Here is a 20,485-nt window from a genome sequence, read left to right as displayed (position 1 = left end):
GGAGCCAGGCTGGCCCAGCCAAGACTGGTCTCTACTCATGCACGTGTGCTCCTGCACCTACAGAAGACCTTTGAAAATCAGGTAAATCTCACAGCGGGTCCAAGTTCACTGCGGCAAGTACTCTCAGTGTAACCGCGCTGCGCAGGGCAGCCTCCAGGCTCACAACCTGGCGTCCCAGGGTTACCGGTCCCTGCTGCGGGCGGTGCTGAAGGACGGGCGGAGCCGGCGGGGCGGGGCGGCCGGGCCCTGCCCGCGGCGCTGTCCCCCGCGGCGCTGGGCGGGCGGGCGGTCCCCGCTGCGGCTCGGCGCCTTCTCCTCCTACTCCTCCTTCTCCTCCTCCTCCACCTCCTTCTCTTCCTTCTCCTCCTCCTGCTGGCCGCTGCGGCGCGGGGGCTGCGGGCGGAGCGGCGGCGCCATGAGCGGGGCGGCGGCGGCGAAGAGCGAGAAGCTGGACGAGGCTCAGGCGCTGGCCCGCAGCTGCGCGGGCAGACCCGACTTCCAGCCCTGCGACGGGCTCTCGCTCTGCGCCACGCACAGCCACGGCCGCTGCTTCCGCCTGCACTGGTGCTGCCACCTCGGATGGTGCCACTGTGAGTGAGTGTGAGCGACCGACCGCGCGGCCCCAACGGTCCCAACGGTCCCCGCGAGCCGCGCTGACCGGGGCCCGCCTCACCGCCCCGTCCCGTCCGGTCCTCCCCCGAGCTGTCCTTGCCTGCTTCGCGGCCGCAGTGGGGAACCCGGGGTTGAGGCTGCTGCGGTGGGACCCCGAACTTGAGGCAGCTCCCGGAGGGGCGGCGGCGGGGCTCGGAAGCTGCCTCAGGGCCTGGCGTCCGGACACCCCTCAGAGCTGCTGTGGCACCCCGCTGGTGCTGCATACCGCTGTCCTCCTCATGGAGCGGGCGTTCACCAGCGTTCACTTCGTTCTCGGGTGTAATTATCTTATGTTTGCAGGCATGCGGTTTAAAAACCCTTTTGAGTGGAGAAGTAAGTGCTTTAGGGTATCTATGTGACAGTTACTGCTTTAAAACCCAGTGTTGATCCAACTCTGTTGAAAAGGCGCCCGACCACTTTAATGTCTGTATTCAGGTACTAATGTGTATAATAATGGAGGCTGGGATTGAACTGTAGATGTCCAAACATAGTTTGATGAATAATTAATCACATATAGCATTGAAGAGCAAGCTTTTCAAACAGTGGGTCGATATGAGGTCAGGAAGTGGTGATGGAGCTGTGTACTTAGGTCGTGCTGTGTTTTGGAGATCTTAAAGCCTGGACGGTTGGGGTTAATGTTGGACCCTTATGTGAGGATTGCTTGGTGCTGCTGAAGATATCCCTTGACTCCTGACATCCCCTTTTTTTTCAGTCTGTCACCATCTCTCCTTGTAATTTAATTCCTACATGGATTCCCTCTCACACACACACCTTTGATGGGGAAAAGGGCCTGCCTAAAAAGCCACCTTTTATTTGGAGCCCCTGTTGGAATTAAATACACATTCTAGGAATTTTGCCTTGATTTGGGGTTCATTTGAAATCAGTTCAGAAAAATGGCTTTTTGCTGTCTGTGCCCTGAAATGATTACTGTGTGGTGGCACAAGTGGCTATGTGAGAAGGTACCGTAGTCACCTGCTGCACAGGGACAGGGATGTCTCATTGGCACTTCATAGATAACACAAAGGCCCTCAAGTTATGACCTAGATATGCTCTTCTTTTCCAAAATGTCTCTGGTCTCAGTTACTTGTGGTCGCCATCAAGATAGATGAGCATATATGCACGCTGGAGTACAGGATCAGAGCTCAAAATGGTGTTGATAAACTGGTGGTGTTACCTGAAATCAGTTGGGGATGGTCTTGGGAAGGGGAAACCAAATGCAGAGCTGGGAACATCTGGAGAAGTGACATTGTGGAGAAGGATCTGGGGATTAAGGTGGATCGCAAACTCAGTGTGCATCAGCAGCAGGAGGCCTTTGTGGTAAAAATCCCAAACCAGAACCCGAGCCTTCACTTGGGGATGCATTAACAGGAGCATTGCAAACTCGCAATTTAATTAGTCTCCTCAGCTCAGCAATGACGAAACCAGACTGATGAGCTTGGTTTTGAGCATTGCACTTTAAAAAGCTGTTGGAGAATTGGGGAGGTTCTGTAGGATATCAGCTTAGAAAATATGATTTACAGCAGGGTGCAAAAGCAAAGGGGTTTCTTTTGCGGTAAAAGACTGATGGAGGGAGGGAAGAGGAACTTTGCAAAGTGTAAAGGTAGCCTTGCAAAAAAACCTGTGTTCTAGTTCTCTACACAGACTTAGTAAATAACCAGGTACCACTTACCTGTGGCAAGAAAAAATTAGATTTGGATATTGGAAAATATTTTAACTAGGAAAAGAAATGAATCAATAGAACAGAGTACTTAAAGTGAGAAATCACGGTCTTTGAAAGCCTTTAAGGAAGGCTTAGACTGGTGTCTTTGACAAGTTGCGTGGAGCTGATTCGCTCTTGGAAGGACCGCACAAGATCCCATACAACCCTGAGCTTCTGTGTGGCAATCAGAAGATTTAAACGTAATTAAAGCTTTTGTAAGAAGTATGGACTTCCTTCTTAATTCCTCCTTTATGACTAAGGAAACTTTGAGATACATTTGCCCCATGAAACTATTTTAAATGAAGTCTTTTCTTGTTTAATCTTCCGACAGTGATGAAGACGTGCTCCTTCTTGCCTCCTTATATCCTAGTGCACTTTCAGAGCTAAGGATCGCTTTGTATCCTGCTCCTGCAGAATGAGTTGAGTTGGACTTAAAAGGAGTGAGAATGAGACCCATAATGGAAAATCATATAGAGGTCAGAGATGTAATTAAACGGTGTTGGGAGTTGTCTTCCATAAACACAGTACTGTAATACTGACTTGGGAATTCTCAGAGGGTTCTTGAAAGTGGTTTTCTGTGACTCTTAAGAGCTGTATTGGGGTACAGGAAGCTCTACATCAATTAAAAACGCCTTTGAAGTATTATTTTCCATCAGTGTCCGAGGTCCTGGAGAATGTCAGCTCGGTTAAAGTGCACTTACACTGAAAAAATTACAAAATCTCACCACTGCTACTGTGAGTAGATTGTCTTCTTGTGTGTATTCAGGATCACATCTGCTTACTTCAATGACAGAGGCAATTTAGTGTTGCAGAGCCGCTTGGCTATAGAAGTAATAATTGAGAAAGAACCTAGTCTGAATTCCCCAAAGCCATTTTTGTTGGCACGCTCTGAAGTGAACGGTACTTTAAGGGCTCTCTTTACCTCCGATGTTTCTTTCTCCATAAAATGGCAATAATAGCTGGTGGGCAAAATTACAGAGACTGTTGTGTATCCAAACAGCTCCAAGAACCTCAAGTGCTGTGGGTGCCTGTGTGACTTCTGTGTCTAAGCCTGGGAGTTTATTTCAGGTCATTTTCAGTCAGTTTTGGGCTTGGTGAGTAGCAGATTTCCCTGTGAGATGGGAGATGGTTTTCTAATGTGCCCCTGTGCCTGGGGAGCTCTGAACTCAACTAAAACATCTAAGCAGGGGCACACAAGATGTGCAGCACCAGTGGGCGTGGGGAGGCTGCAGGAGGGAGGGCTGGCAGGGTGCATAGGATGTCACTGCCTGGCTCTGTGGGCATCAGGGATCTGGGAAAGCAGGCAGCACCCTGTATCCTGCTGCAGCAGGTATCGATGTTGTAACATCGTTCCCCTGTGTGCTGCCGGACATTTATCTATACACTCCTTTCTGCATGTGGAAGCAGGATGAGGGTTTAAGCCTTCTGACTCCTCTTCCCCACAGGGAACAAGGTGTTTTGACTTCAGCCCCTAAGTTTGTCCATTTACACATTTCTGTTTCTTGTGCTGTGCCCTTTCAGTCTATCCCTGCGTGCATTCCGTGCATTCCCCTTGCCAGGGTGACAGTACACCTTCCTCCCCTCTCCTCTGACAGCCTTGTGAGGTTTTGTTTATTAGATGCAGGTTAGAGTCTTAAATTACTCAGATCTACTTTTTCCAGAAGTCAGAGAAAACATGCGCCAGAGGCAGGTCTGCAGCAAGGCACCTGCCTTCCTTTCCTCACCTCTGGATCTCTGCTGCGGCTCTGATTTGCACTGATGCTGTCTGTGAGGCTGCTGGCTGTGTAGTGGCGCCGGCTTCTGTCAGAAGGGCTCAGATCCTTGGGGTTACATCTGTCTTGACAGCAGGACTTTGACTGATTTTACTTCCTAAGAACTAGCTCACCAGAGAAAGTGCCACACTTGATACAATTACAAGATTGGCTTCCTCACTGGACAGTGCAAAATAGGGTGTTCTGTTGCAACTGTATTAATTTCTTAATCTGAATTTCTTGCATTATGTTAAAATACTGTGTAAAACTCAGTACGTTATGTTGCAGTTATCAAGAATATGTTATGAATAATGGTTCCACAACACTCGTTAAGCAGCAATACTATCAACAGATAGTAATTGTGCTACCTTGTATTAGCCTTTCTGTGATCAGCATCAAAAAAGTAGGCTTTTAGTTACTTAAATCCTTTTGCATATATTAAAAATAAATGCAGCAAATTAATTTCAGTTTACCACTTCTGTGAGATTTGGTGGTTGGGACCATTTACAAGGAAACAAACTGATCATGGATGAAACCTGTGAGTCTCCTTTGGGTGGTCAGAAAGGGAAAAAACCAGTTGTTAGGCTCAGACATGTAAATTGTTGTGGCAGTAGAGGTTTTAAAAAACAGGAGTGCTCCCCTGCCATTGTGTTTTGCTAAGTGGTGTGTAACAGTTGGAGGTCTGCCTTGAAATAGCTTCGTGCTCCCTGGAATGCATCACGTAATTATGGGACTGTTATGCCCCGCGTTTAGATCCAGACCTGGCAGTTTCTGCGTGAGGTCAGGCAGGCTTGGCAAGAAACCCAAGAAACTGTCATTCCTTGGCCAAGAGAACATGGTTTTATATGATGGGTGGCACACCATGGAGGGCTTGTGTTTTCTGGGTAAGGGGAGGAGGACCAACCTGATTTTGTCTGTGCCAGCACATATTCTGGGGATGCAGAATGCAAATATACTTGAATTGCTTGTTCATCTGCCAACTGAGCAGGAAGCCCAGGGTTTCTCTTCCTTCTTAGGGCAAGCTCCATCACTTCCTCACTGTGTCTGTTTTACAGGCATCTGCAAGTCCCCTGGAGGTGCACCAGCCAGTTGTAGTTTTGGGTCTGCAGTCAGTCTCTGCTGTGTGTTTGAGCAGGGAGAGGTGATTAACAATCCCCCACAGCTGCTGCCAGGGAATGAAGCAAATCAGTCACTGCACCTGGGTACAGTGTACTCTGAGCAGATACTTATTTCTTACATTCTTTTCTGCTTGAAATACCAGTTGTTTTCTTTGGTAACATTTTTTAAATTAAAAAAAAAAAAAACAACCAAAACCAAATAGAGTTTTGTTGCCCCTCTCCATTGAGGCCAGCCTTGGTTATACCTCTTCCTCTCACGTGTCACATCGCATCTCCTCGCTGTCCTTTGGCAGTGTGCACACGCTGGTTCCGTGCACCAGGTGCTGGAATTTTCCCCTGCTATGCAGGAATGTGTGCTGCATTTAGGTAGCTCTGCACACCAGTAGTTTTTCTGTGGTGTCTCTCCCACCTCTCAAGCAACAGAAGTGATCAGCAGGGGCTTTGACAATCTTTGAAGCCCATGTAATTATTCAGAGCCCAGTCTGCCTATGGGAACTGTAAGCAAGGAATCAGCAAGGCAGCCTTTGTTTCCTGTAGCAGATCACTGGTAAGTGAGCTAAAATGGTTATTGAAGGTATTCAAGTGTGCCATGACAGAGCTTGGTGGGGGGTGTCTAAAGAGGAGTTGTGTCTGCCTGCCAGCCAGTTTCTGTTGGAAAAGTTCATGTCAGTTCATGTTAGAGAAGCAGCTACCACCCTGGAGAGGGTCCTAAAATAAGCCCTGGGGTGCTCTGTAGGACTGCATACATTGTAGATCTCCAAAAGCCTTGCTTGTGTTCTGGAGGGGGTTTCTTTGTATTGGCTTTTTGGTGGCTACAAAACTTTCTGCCACATCCAGGAGAGAGCAGAAGGGCAGTAGTGTACCAGTGTTTCACTTGTATCTCTCTCTGCGAAAGGTAATGCAGACTGGAGCTTACTGGAAGTAGCCAGCCTGGCACTTGTGACGGCAACTTGAATTTCTAGCAGTGCTGTTCCACAGGGCAAAGCTACATCCTGATGATTGAGTTGTTGGATAAACATGAAAAGGGAGTTGTAACATGCTTATCTTCTAAATTCTGAGACTGAATATTTGGAGCATATCATACATTTTTCTTTGTGGAAAACTGTCTAAACATGAATGGAGTAGTGGGACTAGGAACTGGAGCTGGGTGTTCTCTGAAAACATGGTTAGTCTTGATGAGAGGATGATTGCAAGTCATAGGAGATATAGGCTTTTTTCATTTGCTTTTGCTGTGAAAAGGATTTGAACATCCAGTTTAAGTCTGTGTATGTGGACAAAATGTTTGTGCACAAGCAAGGCATTATGCTGAGCACCAGGCAAGAGCCACAGAAAGTTGGATTTTTCAGCTTGTAAGGGGAAAAGGCTTTTAATGAGGATTTGATGCCTGTGGCTGTGCAAGATCTTCACCTGTATTTTGAAGAGCTATGATGTTCCAGCTTCATTTCACTAAGCTGTACATAATGAAGGAGAGAATGTCAGCTTAATATATTCTGAAGTGTTACTCTAAGGGAAAACACTTATCCACCAGTTTTGATGGGTGCACCGTTCTGGACCTGGATGGCATTTTGTTGCTCTGCTTTTAGTTATAATCTGCAGTTCACAGTATGAATGCACTATTGATGCTGTGTCTCTGAAAGAGAAACCACAGGTGTAGATTCATCATACCCTGTGGGAACACCAGTGCCTTTAAAAGAACCTGCCGACATTCATTTTGAAATCCTTACTATAATGCAGTTATATATTATAGTAAGGAGACATGCATGTTCTGTTACTATTAACAAAACCCCTGATATCACTTAAGAGGAATAGACCACAAGAAAGTCCTTGAGTTCAAGTTACTTGCTGTAAGTACACCTTGTAGGACTAAATCTACGCTTCATACAGGTTTGAATAGAAATTGCTGCACTTCTTTCTCCAAAAGACCTGAGAAAAAGAGGCCTTGTGTACCAAAACACTTCCTGCCAGCCAAAAACTCTTGTTTGTCATGCATAACTGTGAGGCTGTGTTTTGTAATCTGTCCATCCATCTGAGGAGCGTGATGCACAAATTATTATGTCTGCTTGCCCAAAACTCAGTGATCTGCCAGTAAGAGCCTCTGAGAGTTGCAGATAAATGACCCTTCTCTATAGTTGCTTGAAAGGTTAACCCACTGTTTTCAAGAAGCCTGCTCAGGACCAGCTTAAAATGACAAGTCTGTGGATGTTTCCTTCGAGAAGCAAGTACTTCCAAAAGAAAAGTTAATTAACATTGCATCCTGTCAGCTGGTGTGGTTGTCTTGTGAATTCAGAACACTAAACAGCTTCTTGGTGAAGGCAGAGCCTCTGCTCCTGCTCGGAGATCTTCACTCTAATAGAAGGTTTCAGGCACTTTTCTCACTGCAAAGTAGCAGCTCAAAGATAACATTTGTACTGGAGTACAATGCCTGTGGCAAGTGTGTGGCTTCCTTCCTGGACTCTGTAGGTGAGGAAATCTGTTTGCCAGCTTGAATCTGTGAGCATGCTTACTCCAAGCGCCTAAATGCAAAAGTGTATAACTGCAGTGCCTTCTAACATATTATCCTTGCTCTTGTGGTTATTGATGGGTGTGTCTTGAACTGCAGCCCATGGTCATATCCTTGCATTGCCCTATGAGACAAAACTGAGTCATAAGATTGTAATCTTCATGGCTTCCATCCTGCAGGTCTGCAGAGCTGACAGTGTGCTCAGGTTTGCTGGAAGCACTGAAGAGGGCTTTCAGGTACTTGGCACAGGACCTTGAATTTCCTGGCAGCACCTGTGTACTCATCAAGAATGTTTTGTTGCTGCTCATGTTGATGCAACCAGCAGAGCTGGGCTTGTAGAGGATGCGGATCTTGGGGTGGTTTTATGTAATGGCTCTCAATTTAACCAGTGTTGCCTTATGCTTCATGACTCACTTCAAGCCTTAGTAACTTAGTTCTGCGCACTGATAAGGCTATACCAGAAATTCTTGTTTTTCTAAAGGACAAAAAGCAAAATGCTTTACTTATAAACATTGTAAGATGTTTCAGAATGATAACTGTGACAGTGTGGGCTTAGCTGTTGATGGATGGCACAAGCTTATATTAATGTAAAAACTTGGTTAACGGTAAATTGAATTCCAGGTAGTGCATATATATATATATGTGTATGTGTCTCTCTCTCTGCATATAAAGTGACCCTGTTTTAGTGTGTTGTGGTTTTTATTCCTGCACCTCCATGAATTCACCTGTCCACAAGATACAGGGTATGTTTTCATAACAGCTTTGATTCTGCCACTGATCAGTTTTTATGTATGACCAATCACAGAATTCAAGAAGTGCAGTTGGTGCAATTTGGAGATGTTTTTGCCAGTAGCTGAGTTTATTCACATAGACGGAAGTCAAAAACCTACTGGGAAAGTAAAATCTGATTGCTTGGCAACTGGGCCTTGTTTTAGTATACCCATACTTTAATTTAGGTAACGTAACAGTTGGAATTCATACATAACCTATGTTGTAAAACAGTTTCAACAAGAGGCTTGCATTTGTATTTTTGTCCTCACTGGCGGCTGTGGAACTTGAGAGCCCACACATGTGCTCTCAAAACTGCTTGTTTTAGTTGTGTGCTTGCACCCAGCCCTCAGATACTCTCCCTACTGTGCCCAGTGAGAGCATGTTCTGCTGTTGTCCCTCTCACTGCTTGATGCATGATGCTGGTGCTGGAGCACACCTGCAGCAGTTTCAGGCAGGGCGCTTGTCTGCTTCATGCTGTGTAGCTGCCTGTGTTGTTGGTATTTCAGTGCTTTGCTGATCCTGAGCCACATTCCAGCTGTTTGCACTCACAAGTGCCACTTGTCCCTGGTGAAAGGTTCGGACCATGAGGTCTGCCAGGGTGGACTGATCTACTCTTGCAATCTTTCTGCAGTCCACCAGCATTTGCCTGCCTATAGGCAGGGCAGGCAAAAAAGAGACACATTTTTCCTTGTTGTTCCTACCCTGTGCCACTAGACCTTAGCATTCCCAGCTGGTCTTGTGGGCTCTTGGCTCTCTGAGTATGAAACCAAGGGCAATGTTCTTACCTCTCTGCTAGTGTTTGCTTGCTTAGCCACAGCAGCAAGTGCTGAGTTTGCTCCCACCTGAGTCGTCCAGCTGCTTTGCGTGCCATTTGCCTTCAGTAGCACTGTGTGACATGATGGCCTTCCTCCTCCACTGCCTCCAGTGGTGGCACTTGTCTATTTGTTCATGCAGAGTGTTGCTGGAGCCCATACCCCCCAAGGGAACAGTTGGTATCCATACCTGCACACATCAGTTCCATGTGGTGACATATTTTGATGCAAGCCAGGAGAGCAGCCCTTTAAATTCTCCAGAAATGGGTTCTGTAATAGAAACATGGAAAATGGTTTGAAGTATGAATGGAGATGTGTGTAGATAGGCACCAGAAGAAGAAATAGGATGGGGGTTAAAAGAATGGCCTGTACTGATAATAAGGACACTGTTCCCCACAATGAAGTTAAAGAATGTGTTGTTTGTCAAGCCAAGAAGGCTTGGGCTCTGGTAAGGCCACTGCACAGCAGGAAACCCAGCACTCTGACGGGAGTAAGGCAGCAGCATAGGTACAGCACACCACATATGCCATTGTTTCTCCTGTCAGCCTACCAGAAAAACAGGCTGTAGCCATAAAGATGTGCCTGTTCCAAGCTGCAAAAGCCAATCTCCTGACTCAGTTGTCCGTCCAGGCTGTCTCCTGTGGGTGCAGAGTACGGGTCTTTCTTGCATAGTACAGTCCTTTGGAGAGGACTTGAAGAACCCATAAGCTGTTCTGCTTATTTGAGAATTCACAGGAAAACAGTCCCATGGTATACAGGGGCTCATAGGTGCCCCTCTGTGGCATGTACTGCACACCTGAAGGAGACTGTAACTTGTCTCTCTAGTGCCTGTGATTTCTCTATAGCAGGAAATGCCTTCGTTTTCTAGGTAGCTTCTGACACTGATCTGTGCTGATCAGTTACCATATCAGCACACTGTCTGTCTGCATGAACATGATGGGATGCTGAAGCTTGAGCAGATGGTGCACAGGGATGGTTTTGCAAAATAAATATTTAGCACTAAGCCTTTTTTTTTTTTTTTTTTTTTTTCTATTTTCTGTACTGATTTTTTTGAAGAAAATGTAGCATAACTTGAAGGACAAATCTTTTCAGGGAAATGTGCAAACGTGGCTGTTCTGCATTTTATGGCACTTCTCATGGGTACTGAAACGAAACAGCTCCTGTCAGAGCACACATGTGGTGTGCATTGTTGTTCACTGGGTGTCAATATTCTGTTCCCTCACAATGGTTAATAAGCAAAATGTGTCCCCTTCAAGAGGGTTTATGGCTGCGTGAAACATTTCTCAAGCTCTCTGGGTTGCTTTTTCCCTAAATCTGGTAAATTCATGCAAGCAACGAGAGGAAAGAGCAGGGATAACAGAAGAAAGCTGCAGGGTCTGTTTGCATTCAAGAGTTACCTGCTCTAAAAGGGAGGTGCACAGAAAACCTCAAAGGCTGAGGCAGCTTACAGCATGTACCGTCATGATCCTTTCTGTATTTAAAACAGATCAAGACAAAAGGGCATTAAAATACAAATTTGATGAAGAAAAACTTTCTGTTCCACCCCCCCCTTGGTTTCCTGTGAAAAGCTTATGGCTCATCAAGTCAAGGGCTGTCACAGATGTCTCTGCTATTCAGCAATGAAAGGGAACACCTCTCCTTCACCCGAGAACTGGCAACTGTTCAAAATCACCACTGTAGAAACACTGCTAGGCTGGTTCTTTCCCGTGCTTGGATGAGGTTAGGAATGGGATGGATTTGTTAGTGCTCTGAAGTAGGTGATTCTGTGCAAAGGTGCTGCTTGTGATGATACGCTTTAGCAGACTCTGACCTAACTGGTGTTTCCTGGTATATTTCCAGACTGCTAAGGTCCTGTTGCATGACTTCTTTTTCTTTTACGGTGATGGTAGGGTAACTGGTGTTCCTTTGCAGAGCTGGCTTGTATCCTTGGAGTCTCTTTTGTGGTCACTTACTGTGCCTTCCAGCTATTCAAGAAGTACTGCAAACATGCAGGATGTTCCGTTTGCCTTCCCCACACTAGAAATGTGTTTGAACAATTTCAGTGCATTTTCAAAGTTCTTTAGAAGAAGCTCAGGGCAAGGTATTACTTCCATTAAGGTATTGCATATCTTAATCTACAAGGCTCCTTCAGCATTGACAAGCAGTTTAGTTATGCTTCATTATGGCCACCAATAGCACAGTTCAGCTCTATTTGATCTTGCACTTTAAATCTGGCAGTACCTGTGTCCTGAAATTTTCTTTTCCTCTGGTGGCTTATTCTCTGTCTCATGTTCCTAATACAGCCCATAATGTTTTGCTAGATATGACCTGATGGCTATTCCATATGATACAAAGAAATGGAAACTGAGTTAGGGTGGGCTTTTTTTTAACATGTGGCATCTGTAAATGTAGTCCAGGGTTTCTCCTTCCATTTGTTCTCTCCCCTCTGGAAGAGCTATTACTGTGCTCTATGCAAAGTATAATTTGAAGCTATTATAGTCCTTGGTGCATATTTATAGTTAGGGTAATCTTTGTTTGCAAAGGTTTGTTGTTCCAAGCTGTGCATATAGCTGGAGAGAGAAAGAGGGAGAAAGGCCAGAGGCAGTCATTTTATCCTCTGTTGCAGCCTGTGGGGATGGAAGGCAGTATCCCAGTGTAGCTCAGACCACTATCACACTTCTCTGCTGAATACTTCTGAACAAAAGGTGTAGTAGGTACCTTAAGCAGGCTTAGGGTGCTGAGTGCCCTTCAGTATACATCTCTGGACTGTGGGCAGTGAGCTTTGCTTTACTCTGTGGAGGAGGAAAACCCACTCTCTGCCCTGACTTTGTCAGTGTTGAAATGAAACCTGGTTCCTTCCCATGCACGGGCTGGGTCCGATCGTGGGCTGGTCTGGCATGGCAGAACTGTCTGCCACCAGTGCCACCCACCGTCCCGGGAAGCTTGGAAAACCAGCTGGGTGCTTGACAGTTTATACATGGTCCTTGGGCTACGGTGCCAATCCAGGCAGCAACACAGGACTCGAGCTTGTAGCTGTCATCACCTGCGAGACAACTTCATTCAGATGTCAGAGGAGTGTGCTTCCAGTCAGCTTTTCCTAAAGAAACAGACTTGTCTCTCCTGCCGCTCTGATGACATAGGAAACAACTCCCACTGGAATAACGTTTGGGAGTTGTCCATCTTTTGCTATGCAGAAAGCTAGAGCTCGAGAAGCCGATCTCCGAAGTCTCCCCACGCAGAGAAATGTGGAAGAGCAGCCTTGCCATGAACTCTCCTTGGAGTAATGCAGAATCCCTCCAAGCTAACACAGTCTCCTGTTATACATACATGATTAATACTTGCTTTGCATTCACTCCTTCAAAGCTGTGCAGTATTTAATTAGTTAGAGTTTTTTTCCATGTTTTTCATAGTGGGACCAATTTCCCTCCCATTTAAGCTGATCTGTTTTGGCAGGATTCTGTGTGGCAATACAAGATCCTTGCATGGCTGAAGTAAGAATCACAGCTGACTGCAATGGAAGATCGCTGGTGCTGTTAGAAAGGTGTAGGTTCAAGCAGAAAAAAAGTCACCAACATTTAACTATCAGCTCTCTGCTCTTAAACTATGGGCACCACCTCCATAGGCCTTTTGCATACCCTTACCCAGTGGGAACAACCAGCTGCCTAAATATCAGCCCATGTGCTTTGCCCTGCCTTTGAAGTCACTGCTTCATCCTCTCCGAATCACACACCACAGTCAAGGGCAGCAGAATCTCCGCTGGGATTAGAGCTGGTTCTCCCCCAGTGTCTGTTGGTTAGATGCTTTCACCACGAACACCCAGCTCGGGTGCATGGGAGGAGTTCCTCAGCCATATTGGTTGAACTGAGCAGGGTTAAAAGGTCAAAGAGGGTACAGTCAGCAAGTCTTTGCTAACGTCGCTGCTTTTTGGAGAGTAAATGAGCTGACAGATTGGAGGGTGTAGAAATACTTGTCCAAGCACCTGCAGGGGAAAGAATACATGGGAAAAAAAGCTTTTATGTTTCAGTTAAAAGATGTCTAAATGTCTTGTGTGCAAACAAATATACTTAGTATGTATCACTGAGTTAGACTCAGAAGACCCTCAGCTATCTTTCACCATTTCCTAAAGTGCAGTGCACTTCATGGTGTTATGAGCAAAATATCCTCCAAGGTAGCATTCTGAGAGGGCAAACCTGAGGGTTTGTGACGAGAAACCTCACTGCTGAATGATGGATTTAGTGGTTTTTTTAATATGCCAAGCATGTTAATGAGTGCCAGAGGTAAACTGGAACACCAGGATGAAGGGAAGTAGAGACTAAAATCTTCAAGCAGCGCCTCTGCTTATTTCATGGTTAAGTTACTTTGTATTAGGCATGGAAATTGCTGCTGTGCCTGTTCAGTGAGGATGCATGCAGACTGCTCAATTAGCAAAAAACCAGAAATGACCTCATGGCTTGCTTCTGAAGGCGGGTATGTATTTATGGTTTTGTAAGCAGGAACACTATAATACAGCTTCCAGTCAATCAACCATAGAGTTCTGGTAATCAAAGCCACAAACAGGCTTTAAATAGATAGTACGTGGAAGTACGTGTCTGCTTTTGGGGATAAACAGTTTTCCAAGGTGCATGGGTTTGCTGGAGATCTGCAGGTCATGATAGAGCTTACTGCTCTGCTGGGTTCTGCCTTAACGTGCTGGCAGGTGGCACTGGAGGCATGGAGCCAAGGCTCTAGTGAACAGCATCCATCCAGTTTGGCAATAAAAATCCTATTCCTGTGAACAGAGAAGCAGGGAGATAAGCACTGCCCAGAACTTACCTCCTTGGACACATTGGAATAGTTGTTTTGCAGTTAAGTATGTGTGTGTTAATTTTGTTTTTAGGCTTTTACAAGGGTCAGCTGAATCATGAAGAACTGGAAAAACAGTCAGTCCATTTTAGTTGTGCTCCAATGGCTGTAACTGGTGCAGTGTTTATGGAGGATAACACTTCACCAGTACGTAACAGCAGCAAGTGTAGACACTGGTGCAGGCACAACAGTTCAGTGTAGCCTACATACCTGCTTCTCGTCGCCTCATATTTCATCATATCATCTGTTAGCATATGACTGTCATGGGTAGTTGAGACTTACCATGAAGAGAGTTTTGTCAGAGCCTAGTTTCACATGTTCCCTGTTAAACACCCAGGAGAGGAATGGTCTCGTTTTTATCCCGAGCCTTTTTGCCATAGTGGTAGAACTGCAGAGCCAGAACTGTGCCACTTCCCCACAGCGGCTATTGCAATGCTCAAGAACTTCCCAAACTTGTGCACATGCAGCAGAGTGCTTCTCGCAGGAGCTGCAGTTTGATTTTGGACACGTGTTCAGCACATGCAGTATTTTTCCTCCTCTGAATTACCGTCTTCCGCGTAGGCGGCGGTGGCAGGTGACCCAGGAAACAGCTTGCAGCGCAGTGTCTAGTCTGACATCTGGATTTGTACAAGACACTGTAATTTACGGGAGCCTTCATCAGTACAGCTCAACTGCAGAGTTCTTCAACTGATTTGGTTGGAATAAGTAGGCAATAAATTACATGCTAGCGTATTAAAAGGAATGCATCGGAATAGGTGCCCAAAACACTATTTTATCATACACTTTTGCCAGCTGTTTGAAGTCAGCAGAAATACTGCTCTTGATTTCAGTGAGAGTTCAATCAGACTGTTATTTTTTTATACAAATATTCTAAGAGAACTTGAGGACTTGTGCTTTTGGATAATTTTGTGGGAAAAGCCATCCCTGCCAATCTCACAAGCTGCAGGGGCAGAGGCACAAGTTATTTTTAAGTTTGTGCATTCATTTTTCATTGGCTGTATCATGGCTGATGCATTTACACACATTATGTAGGGTAAGGAGTTGTAACTGAGGCTGCAATCACAGCTTTGTCCGTGATTCAGTCTGACAGTCCCAGCTGTGAGTACGAGCACCCCTTAAAGAGATCTGATCATGTTCTAAAACAGAAGTTTAATCTAAAATAAACTTGGCCCTAAAACAAGCTAAAACTTAACAAACTTGAACCAGAATTCTAAAGAAATGTAGAAATAAGTTCCTGTAGAAAAACTTGGGTTTTCCATTGGGCATTTCCTGGCTTACCCTGGCAGAGCTTGTCTTTGGAACATGAGGAAACTTTGAGCTGTTCCAAGGTCACACACATGGAGATCCCAAACCCTCTGTTAACAGTGTCCTGGGTTCAGCAGTAGCAGTCAGTTTTTCTCCTTCTTAGTAGCTGTTGCAGCACTGTGTTTTTGACTTTTGGCCTGGGAACAAAGCTGATAACACTGATGTTTAGACTGACCAAGGACTTTGTGAGTCTCATGCTCTGCCAGGGAGGAGGAGGGGCCGGGAGGAAGCGGGGACAGGACACCTGACCCAAACTAGCCAAAGAGGTATTCCATACCACAGCACGTCATGCCAGGGGATGTAACTGGGAGCTACCCGGAAGGGCACGTCCTCTTTTTCTGTCGGGCTCTTTTCCGGCGGGTGGTATCGTATTCTCTTCCCTTGTTATTTCTCTTATCATTATTATTATTGGTAGCAGCAGTAGTGATTTGTGTTATACCTTAGTTACTGGACTGTTTTTATCTCAACCCATGGGAGTTACATTCTTTCGATTCTCCTCCCCATCCCTCTGGGGGGGTGGGGGGGAAGTAGACTGCGTGGTTCTAATTTACAGCCGGGGCTTAAACCACGACACAGAGTAGCAGCTGTTTTCTTCTACCTTGAAATTGGTGCCAGCAGGGCAATTTTGAAACACACAGAAGACTACCCTGTGCTGCTGCAATGGTAAAACAAGCAGCTGAGCTCCCAGGTAGCACCTCATCTGCCCCTGCCACTGCTGCTTTTGGGGAGAAGAAGTCAAGCTGATGAATCCAAGATTCATCATTCCATGTCCATGCTTGGCTTAAAACCCCTGCTTCCTCCCCCCACACTGCCTCCCAGCCTTCTGCCAGCACATGGTGGCTATTTTCAGTGGAAAAATATAATCCTGTTGTGCAAGATACCTTTTTTACTGGAGCCTGTTAAAAACCTTCACCAGGGCCATCCATGGGCGCTTCAAGTAGAGGTGGCACAAAACTGAGTTGAGAATTTTTTTATCACTTGTTATCAATGGAACAGAATAGGAGCCCACACAGGGGCACTCCAAATAGAGCAATAAATATAGCATCGTGGTTTCAGGCAAGGGTAGGCTGCATTTCAGTTTCCATGAGCTGAATGCTAGACATTCCAGCCAGCAGCACACTAATTGGTCATCTGCATTGCTTTGCAAGGCAGGAGCATCTTTAATGGCCACTAATTCCAAAGAAGAATTTCTGGAGAGCAGTAGATGGCAGGAAGCCATGGGCTGCTGCTGTTACAGTGGGTCTGCCCACTTGCTCCCAAGAGAGTGACTACCAGTACTGAAATATCTGTGGTGCTGCTCCAAAGGGCATCAGAGGAGTAGGGGTCCTGCTCTGCCTGTGGTTGAACTGTTCAGTTGTTTGATGCAGGCACTTAATTCCTCTGAGTCACACTGAGTTTTGACTCTAGACGATGGTATGTTGGAAGGATGGAAAGTGGAGAGGATGGCTTTGTATTTTCTGTCATCCAGCCACAATCAAGCAGGAGGGAAAAGAGCTTCTTTTATTTTCACTGAGCTTTTCCATGAGCTCCGTTAACAGTTATCATTCCACAGCTTGTAGGAAAGAAGTGCTTGATGAGGTATTCAAGGGGAGCTGGTCAGATTTGTTCGTGAAATGTTCTTTTCCTCTGCACACCCACTGCTGCCGTCTCGCTGCTCATTCTGGCTGGTCTCCAGGGCTGGGCTGTTCTCAGCATGACTGGTTCCTGTGAGCCCACTTCCAGTGTCGGCTGCCTCACGGCACGCTTCCCTTGGCTCTGCGCTCTCTGTGCAGTTTCCTGTGTCCTCTCCATCCTGCAACAATGGGGGGTTATGTCGTAGCAGAGGAACGTGGCTGATGGCACACGAGCCATTTCCCTTCCAATACCAATAGTGCAGCAAGGGTGGGAAAAGCCTTCCCAGCGCTCGAGGCTTCCCCAGTGACGTGCTGGAGCAGGGCTGGCAAAGCACAGCCTGTGCGTGGGCCCTGGCACTGCCAGCCAGCACCCTGGAGGCTGCTGCAGCCAAGAGCTGGGATCCCTCAGCCTAGCCCAGGGCTTTCACCCTGTGGCTGGGGCACTGGCTGCAGTCAGAGCTCTTCCCATGTCTGGGAAGGACTCCCAGGCTCAGGATGGGATTTGTTTATGGCAGAGAGGAATAGCAAGGGGAGCAAGCAATCCCTTCCTTGAGGAAAGTCCTTCTCCAGTGCTGCTGTCCCAGGCCACGCTCAGCCTCCCCAAGTGGAAACGCAATCACTGCTCTGATTTTCCAGAGGAATGGGTAGTTGAGAGGAGAAGGGCTGCACCTACCCCTGAGCTGCAAGCACAGGAATGGGTGGCAGGTCTGATCACGGCACAGCCCAATTCATTAACGTGGCTTTCTGCCCCTTACCTGGAGAGCTTCAGGCATCCAAACCAGTCCTTTGGTGCTGTGGTACATTTCTGCCTTGGCAAAGCATGCATCAAAACTCTTCTGCGAGCCCCAGTACTTGCAGGTCTTCTGGAAATCTGTGCTGTCACAGCGTATGGGCCCCTAGAGAGACATGTATCTTGCAGAGGCTTCATGCAAATAAAATGCAGTGTTTACAGGCTTAGGCGTTGCCTCAGGTTCTCAGTTTTTCTTAACAAAGTACTGATTTTCTACTGTTTTATTTATTTCTTTATTAAAAGATGTTCAGTTCACACTTGGTTCAGCTCTAGAAAACCAACATAATCCTATTTTATTACTACTTAAGCAGACAACCAGGATGCCAAAAGCATTTCTGTGGCTTGAGAATTCCCTTATTTTCTGCTTTAAAGTTCTAATTGTAATCATGTATGAATCTCTGGTTTATAATATGAAAAAACATAATTGAGTGAGTCCTCAGAAAAAGAATGGGAAATGGGAAACACATGCAGGGAGACTCGGTGTAATTTTGAGTAATGATAATATAATAAAATCTTGATCATTATAGCAAAGATATAAGCTCTAACTGCTCTGTGTTCAGTAAAAAAACCCCAAAGTCTGAGCATCTTTTCAGTTCTTGTCCTCCTCGAAAGGGGTGCTGTCAGCCTTGCCATCTGTCCAACCTCAAAGCTATGGAGCTGTGCCCCTGCAGTTAATTTTCCAGAGTTAAGTGGTGTCCTACAGCTGTGTTCAAAGCAGGGGCAGGGAGAGGAGCAGGACTGGGTAAGGACAATTGTGCTTACGTACAGTATTAAGCATCAGAAAATCCACACCAGGAGAGGCCTAAAGACCTTGAGGCCATTGCAAACAGAGCAGCTGCTGAGCACAGGGAACCGCTGGTTGTTCTTAATGGCCAAAGACATGCATCATGTCATCAGTTTGTTTCTGACTTAAAGATAATGATCTTTAAGTGCTGCTTTTCTGTTTTCCCCGCAGGTAAATATGTCTATCAGCCCATGACTCCTGTAGAGCAGCTTCCCAGCACCGAAATACCCATTCGTCCTCGGGAGTCTACAAACACCATCCAGATCTCCGTGTCACTCACCGAACACTTCCTGAAGTTCGCCCCCGTCTTCCAGCCCCCTCTGCCCCCTGACTCCCCGCAGTTCTGCACCATTGCAGACCTCTTCATTGACAATTACCGTGTGAAATGCATCAACGGGAAGATGTGCTATGTGCAGAGGCAGCCTCCCCCAGTGCCCCACAAGATAAAGCCCGAGGAAGTCCCTGTTCGCAATGCCTTAATCACAAAAGAGAGCAATACACCAAAACCAGATCACTGCTCGTCCCCTTCCAGCTCTGAGGACTCTGGGATCAATGCGGTGGGGGTTCACTACATGGAGTCGTGTGATGAGGACACGGAAGGGGTGGCTGAGCTAAGTTCAGAAGAAGATTACAGCCCGGATAGCAGCTGGGAACCAGATGAATGCCCGCTTTTGTCACCCTCGCAGTGCGAGATGGAGGTGATTGAGACTATAGAAACCACTGTGTGATCCGACAAGTTGGTATCAGATCAGTCCAGTTCCCACTCAGTAATGTTGCTTTTGTAGTATTTCTATTTTCTGTTTTCTCTGACAATCCTTTTTTTCCAGTGCACTTGATATCTCAAATTCCTCATGGGAGTGCAGTCACGGGACTTGCATATTGGTGAACTAGTAGCGGCCTGAGCAATTTTAACATGTTCTCAGCCTGATCAAATCTCCCAGGTCTGCACGTAAGGTAGTGATATATCTTTAGACTTTTATAGCTGAAACAGGCCCTTTTCTTGGTCTGGGTTACATCATATACTACTTCTCATCCAAGGGTGTGCCACTCAAGGTGTTTCCATCTGTCAGGATATTTGCAGTGGGCCTTCAAAGCACAGAGGGTGAGCTGGTGCAGCACGCCTGCAAGCAGCAAAACCAAGTAGCCCTTATCCTTTCTCCAATAGCTACATGAGGTGCCGTGACCAGAGGCTTTGTCCATCTCCTTGTCCTTGCGCATTGTCCATCCTCTTTGTGCTGGTGCCACCCTTCTCACAGGCTGTTGGCACCACTCTTCCAGCAGGTTGGTATGGCAGGCTACAGAACGCACAAAGTGCCTCCAACTTCACTACAGGCTATGCACCGAGCATCTGCTGAGTTAGGTCAGGCTCTGAAATCTCCTGAGAAGGCAACTGTTGCCCCCGAGGGGGATTGGTTGCATGGATCCCACTGGTCCCTTTTCCCTACATGGATTTCAGGAAGGGGATCTGGCTTTTGCAGCTCAGCAGGAGAGGGAGCAGGCAGAGATGAAGCGTGGCCATCTAACTACTACCATGCTAGACTGGGTGCAAAACAATTGGCGAAGGAAGTGACTACCTCCAAACACACAAAATCCACCCTTGGCTCTGCCTGCTGCTCTCTGCTGGGCTGTTTGGTGCCAGACGTGCACTCAGGACCAAACGGCCTCAGGGCCTGCATCTGCCCGAATAACAACAGAACTTTACACAAGTAGTTATCAGCCACACCACTGTGCCAGCAGAGCTTGGGGACAGGAGGTGCCCAGGGAAGGTGGCCCAGGGGCTCAGGAGTGTACATGCTTGTTAAAATACAGCCTAAGGTTGTTCTAGCAGAGAGAGGAAGCTTCAGCTCCTGCTCCTTTGCGCCCAGTTCAG

The 20,485-nt window shown here is 46.6% G+C and overlaps 1 protein-coding gene across 1 annotated transcript; it reads left to right on the top strand.

Moving 5' to 3' along the window:
• Positions 1-415: 415 nt before the first annotated feature.
• Positions 416-20,035, top strand: LOC308224111 (UPF0524 protein C3orf70; the record flags this gene model as incomplete). The annotated part of the gene is made up of 2 exons (XM_080623751.1): positions 416-590; positions 18,787-20,035. The coding sequence occupies 2 exons, from the start codon at positions 416-418 to the stop codon at positions 19,341-19,343; spliced, it is 732 nt and encodes a 243-aa protein (XP_080479877.1). The 3' UTR covers positions 19,344-20,035.
• Between the last annotated feature and the right edge of the window lie 450 nt (positions 20,036-20,485).

This window comes from Psittacula echo (assembly GCF_963264785.1).
Source record: "Psittacula echo genome assembly, chromosome: 7".
NCBI lineage: Eukaryota > Metazoa > Chordata > Aves > Psittaciformes > Psittacidae > Psittacula > Psittacula echo.
The sequence above is the reverse complement of the archived record's forward strand: the minus strand, read 5'-3'. Positions and strand labels throughout refer to the sequence as shown.